Source organism: Micromys minutus (genome assembly GCF_963924665.1).
Source record: "Micromys minutus genome assembly, chromosome: 7".
Lineage (NCBI taxonomy): Eukaryota > Metazoa > Chordata > Mammalia > Rodentia > Muridae > Micromys > Micromys minutus.
In genome coordinates, this window is record NC_137976.1 from 47,808,357 (window position 1) to 47,814,978 (window position 6,622).

The window sequence follows — 6,622 nt, forward strand, 5'->3', positions numbered from 1 at the left end:
GAGTTACAGTTGGTTTTGAGCTCTTTAGTGTATGTTCTGGGGATGGGATTTAGGTCCTCTGAAGAACAAGACATGCTTATAATTGCTGAGACATCTCTCCTGCTCCACAACAGGCTGTCAGAGATGGTCTTTAATATTCCTTTTGGTTGAGTACTTAAGATGTTCTTTTTCTTCAGTTTATTCCATGAGAATTTCCAGCTTGTTTCCAACAATTTTATTCTTTTTTTTTTAATTGCATGTTTTATTTCTCCCAGTTCCAGCAATAGCACAGAAGCCCGGTCATGTCCACCCCAGACTGGTCTCTAGTAGAGGCCAAAATTACAGGGAGCCTCAGTAATGCTAATGGCACAAAGTCTCCCAAGTGCTGGGCACAAATGTGCCTCCACACTGATGAATGTCACAAGTGCACTGGCCCCAATGTTCCAGCACTCAGTCTGAGTTTGCAGTGCAACCTGCACCTTTGACACGGACAATCTGGGAGGGGGAGTGTGAGGGAGTGAAGCTGAAATTGCCTCCTATTAGCTCACCCTTTCAACATTAAACAGAGACCAAGAGAGAAACAGTTCCAATATTTCACCACATATATTTCTTCTTGTGCAGTCTAAGCCGAGAATGCCATGTAAATGGGTCACTGCGAAATGCAGCAATTTAGTTATTCTCCGATCAAAGGAAGAAACAAACCAGTATGATCTCACTTCTACTAACTTTTGAAGGTTTACAGCAGTTAAAGTATTTTGCTTCTATGTATGAAGGTTAAAAAATCATTTTTTTTCATAAAATACAAGAGCAACCAATTTTACTATCAAGTAAAAGTAAAAACTGGGATTCTTTTTAAATTAGTCCAAAGTGGCATTTAGGGACTTAGTTGTAGGCTGCTGCGCTGACACCTCGACAAACCAAAGTGTAGGGTTGGGTCTGGTTTTGTTTCACTCTTCTTTTCAGTATCCAATGCTCACGGATTAAGTTCTGGAAATGTTCCAATTGTAAGGCAGGGATCTGTTTGGAATCCACCACGGGTATGCTCCTTGGGTTGAATGCTGGAGGGTGAGGCACGTTTTGCCGGACCCATGTCGTCTACCTAGTAGTCATCAAGGTCAAAAAATTCATCATCTCCTCCTTGGTATTCCATTCCCTGGAAATCTACTCGGTACTGCAAGATACCTCCAATTCCACCAAATCCTTTCACAAACTGTGATCCTTCTTGTGACTTATCTGTGACAATTTCTAGTGTACCTCCAAATTTTTTATAGTTGTTAGCAAACCATTCCAAGAGGGGCATGCTCTCTATCAGTTCATGTTCCTGTCCAGTCTCTTTGTCTGTGAAGTGAGATTTATCCTTTTCTTGTTCTGGAGTTAAATACAGAATTTTCTCCTCTTCTGTGCCTTGGCAATGAAGAACGTATCTCATTATATCCAGATTTTCATAGACTATTAGAATCTCTACAGCTCCCATTTCCAAAGCCTTTAGTGTATCTTCAACTCCAAAGCAGTACTTGCCTGTGTCCTGGCTAATTTCATCAAAGTATCGCCCTATTAATTTCTTCTCTTGAATGAACTTCACGTTGGAGAGAACTTCAGTAGACAATTCAATAGCTTGGTTGAATCCATTTTCACCACTATAGGATATATCAACTAATTTTAAAACTTTAGATTGCAACCTCTGGTCAAACATGTCAGATTGACTTAGTTCAGTTTTGAAGTCAGCCGATCCAGCTAAAACCAAACCAGCCACATTCACTTTGTCTCCCGAAATAAACAGCTGCACAGCAGTCTCTGCTACCTTCCGAACATAGTTATGTCTCTTTTCCATTCTCAAACGGGCAAAACGCAAGGCTGATTGACCTCCTCTGCCGTGTTTCTTTGGGAGATCCACAGTGAATTTGTGCAGGACTTCTCTGGTGTTTCCTTGGAGCGTGCCAAAAAGAGCACCACTTCCGTCTATTACAATAAAACCAAACTTGCTGTCATCTGAAAGTAACGCTGTAAGAGCCTCTTATGAAACTTGTTGTCGCACAAATATAATGATGTATTCATTGGTTTGAAAGGTTCAAAGTCAATGTTAACTTTCTTTTCCTTTCCTTCTTCTGTTACAATTGTTCCACAGTAAACAACCAGACCATTTGGAGGTACTTTGTTATAAAGTTTGAGTCTCTGTTGTACAAATGTGATGGCTCCCAGGACTGAAAGGCGATTTACTCGTGACTTAATGTTAGATGCAGTTCCAAACTCGTCTGCTAACATCTTTGCCACTCGTGAAATCTGGTCTTTGGGAGGAATGATCAGTGATATCATGCTCGTGCCATTGCCGCGGGCCGCCTCCAAGCTCTTAATGAGCTTCTTGATCTTCCAGATCTCCACGTTCCTATCGGCAGCACTGGGGTCGTCCGCCATCTTCTCGCCTCCTCCTCCCTAAGGGCCCAGTCCTGGGCGGTAGCGGCTGCTCCTCCCAGGCGGCGGTTCCGCGGCGGCTCTGACATAGGACACCGGCTCCTTCTCTCCAGGCAGCTGCAAGTGTTGCAATCCGCTTACATGGGGCCTCTCCAACAATTTCATTCTTTGTTCAAAAACATAGCTATTTGCTCCTTTCTTCGCCTTTCTCACTTCCAACAGCACATGCTTAAAAGGATGAAGACCAGGTTATTTACAATAGAAATCATTTTTATGATGCAAATATTTTTTCCATAGTTTCATATTATTATTAGGGTGGTTGTGTGTGTGTGTGTGTGTGTGTGAGAGAGAGAGAGAGAGAGAGAGAGAGAGAGAGAGAGAGAGAGAGAGTTGTTTTAATTATCATTTACTTACTTGATAGTAATGTTGTTAGAGTATACCATAGTTTAATATTGCTATAATCGTTCCTTGTTTCCTTGTTTCTCTCTGTCAGTCTCTTTCTTTTTTTCAGATTCCATTTCTCTACATAGGTTGTCCTAAAACTCACTATGTAGAAGAGCTTGGCCTTCAACTCAGAGATTCATCTACCTCTGCCTAATGAGTGCTGAGGCATATATAATTTATATATTATAATATGTATGATAAATTTAGATGTCTTCTGAGTAATAGGATAAACTGTTTTCCAAAAACAATGTGCATTATATTCTATGCACATCTTAGCAGCAAATCTAGCATAAGGCACACAAAAATAAAAATAAACAAAGAATAAAATGAAGTAAAAAGGAAATTACTGCTTCAAATGCAGGTTCTTTTATTAATCGATTCTCATCACAAATTTAAAGATTTTTCTACTATCCAACACACACAAAAAAAAGCAGGCCAAGGCATTGATTACAAAGGAGTGTATGGTTACAAATTTATCTATCTCTGAAGAGAGGAACCCTAAATTGTTGCTGATACTTGAGAAACATTTTTTTTCTTAAAGAAAATGCAGTACAAAGAACTTCTCTGGGAAGCTACGATGGTTCCCATGATGTACAGTGTAAATCTGGTGACCTCGCTTCATATTTATCTAAATTTTGAGTCCAAAATAGTGGATATACTCTTTATTTTTTTAAAAAAATATTTTAAGTACTATTTCTTATTAAATCTAAGCAATAATAAATTTATTATTCTTCCTTGGAAACCTTAAGGATATTATAATCCAATTCCATACTTACATGTGGTTTATTTAATCAATAAAAGTAAGAAACAAATAAGTATAATTCCGTAGTTACATGGAAAAACTTAAAGACAGGTGCTCAGACAGAGTGACATTATATTCCTCAGAGATTGGCCGAAAAAGCATAACACTCCAGGAAGATCACTTGTTATCAAGAAAGCAAATGTCAACAGGTGCTGGTGAGAATGCAGGGAAAGGGGAAGCCATATTCACTGCTGGTAGAAATGTAAACTTGTACAGCCACTGTGGGAGTCAAGACAGGGATTCTTCTGAAAACTAAAATCAAACCGAATGGCTCAGGTTTACCATCCAGTTTTACTCTGCATGTAGTTCTAGAAAACTCTAAGTAAGCACACTACAGAGACTCTTACCATCTGTGTTGAGTGCTGGTCTAAACACAACAGCCAGGAAACAGGACCATCCTAAATGTCCATCATCAATTGATAAAGAAAATGCATATATGTAATGAAATTTTATTCCAGCATAAAAATATAAATTACAACATGTTGAGAAAATAGAAGCAACTGGAAATTATTATTTTATAATCTGGACATAGAAACATACTTAGCATCAAGAATTAAAACTATATAATATGCATAATACACACAAATATATGTACACACATATACACATATGTATATATGTGTGTAAAACTACACATATATGCATACATACATATATACACACATATATATGCATACATATACATGTGTGCATGTCTTTATATGTGTGGGTAGGTCATAAAACTATGAAGGAGATTGTGAGAAAGAGATCTTAGAAAGATCAGAAATCTTTCAGTAAAAGCAGAAAGGACTGTTTGGGAAAGGAAGAGAACAAACTGTAAGTGAGGGACAAGGGAGGGGAGTGGAGAAGAGGAACAGTGGATAACAAACTATAATGATGCATATATATAAAGATGCCCCAACTTTATATGTGACCTAGAAAACTAATGTGTATGGTTTTAAACATTGAAAACCCATCCCACATTTGCTTTATGCTCTTAAGAACATGCCTACAAGTTTTTATTTCTTTTCAACTTTATTTTCTCCATATATATACTTAGCATAAATTTTAACTTATATTTTAAGTCAACATAAAAAATAATGTTTCAGTATGACATTTTTATACACATGTATTGTCTCTATACTAACCTTTTAGGTCCTTCCTTCCCCTACTGGTACAGTTTTTCTCTGAAATGTATATACTATATAGTACACAGATGCATATATATGTAATATATATGAATTTGAAATCCTGCATAGAAGAGACATTTTCTTATCCTCTCTTTAACGTCCCAACTTCCCTCTTCCTCCTCTATCTATCTCTAATGTGTTCTTCTCCCTTATACACTTTGACTTCTATTTTCATTTCTCTCTCTTGCTCACTGTCTTTGTCTCCTCTCTCATACAACACATACACACACGCACACACACACACACACACACACACACACACACACACACACACACACACACTATCTTTTGGAGGTAGGCAAGCATTCTTTCCTTCTCACATGACAAGAATCAACTATGATTTCAAGAAGCTCTTGAAACTCCTGATCTCCGAATCTTGAAGTGAGATTTATTCTCACCGAAGTGTCTGGAGCTAGTGCCAGTTTGCAGATGGCTCCTTTTATGCATTTGAATCTTCTCATGTTCATTTACCTGCCACAGTGCCCCAAATCAAGTGTAGCAGACTGTAGACCTCATCGGTTACCAAGAGTTCAGTGGCGTGCATCTCACCAGATTTATGCCATCCATGTACTTTATGCAGTGTTAAATATTACTCTCTTCAAATCAGAACTCTGGGGGTCAGAAATAATTTAATATCTTTTCTGAGAAACAGGCAATGAAACTCTATGGTGCTGAGCCTAATATAGATTAGTGTACATTCCCTAACTGCTACTTTCTAAATATATTTTCTAGCTTATCTAACCTGAAATATGTTTCAACATTTTTAGATCTGAATAGCTGTTACCATAAATGCAAGTTATTACCCACCCCCGTGAGCCATATGCTCTGGGAATCAACCTGTTGACAGATGTATAGTCTTTTCCTGTGATCAAGAAGAAAGTAGGTGCGACTCTAAAATATACCTCACATAATCCAGGCACAAGGCAGCAAAGTTAAAATTTATTGCCATTTCTTTGGTCTTATGAATACAAAATAGAAAGTAGGTTGTGAAGAAGAAAAAGCACAAGCTACAGTGGTATTTTTAGTGAGTACATTTTTGTAAAATGCCTCTTTGTTTAATTCACATATCCATTGAAAATATTATAGTCCTCCTAGACACATCGAGTTTGTTTATGGAACTCCAACATCTGAATACTTCAGTAAAATCCTAACACTGAAAAATTTGACAAAGGGTCTTAGTGCTTCTACTAACCCCATTCCTTCTGTGCTGCAATGCATTCTCCTTAGTGATAAGTTTCTTCACTGAGGATCTAAAATATGGCTTTTCTTCAATTTTCTTAATTTTAATCGACCATACACTACTAGAAGACATAAAATGGATACATATAAGAGTACAGATGTTCTGGGGAAGGAGCTAACTCAAGATTATGTTTGAGCATGGAGAACTGCTCTGACATTTAAAATCTAATTCATCAAACCTTGATTTCAACAGTTATGCTTCTGCATTATTGAAAGAAACATCTGATAGCTTTATTTCTTGTAGACCTGAATGGGTCACCCTGCTCTATATAAGCCGGAATTTTGGCTGAGTTTTTCTCATGCATGTCTTGTGTCAGTAAGTAGTAACAATCATTGAATTTGTGTATAAAACAGCATTCTTGTGCCTGGAACATACTGCTCACAATCAACATATGTGATGATTACCTTTGTCTTTTACAGCCATTCTATCCCTTTTTTTCTGAGATATTCCCTGAGCTCTGTGGTTAGGGTGTGTGCTATAGCTATTCCATTTGAAACTGAAAAACCCATAGTCTTTTGTTCTCTGCCCTCTGGATAATCCTGTGAATCTCTGTTCTAACCATGGTTCATGGCCAAAAGA

The 6,622-nt window shown here is 37.7% G+C and overlaps 1 protein-coding gene across 1 annotated transcript; it reads right to left on the reverse strand.

The window, feature by feature from the left end:
• Positions 1-847: 847 nt before the first annotated feature.
• On the reverse strand, positions 848-2,463 carry LOC308422553 (eukaryotic peptide chain release factor subunit 1-like). Its single transcript, XM_080919201.1, is given in 2 exon segments — positions 848-1,995; positions 1,998-2,463. Coding segments are annotated over 2 exon segments (1,311 nt in total). The 5' UTR covers positions 2,392-2,463; the 3' UTR covers positions 848-1,078.
• Positions 2,464-6,622: the final 4,159 nt, after the last annotated feature.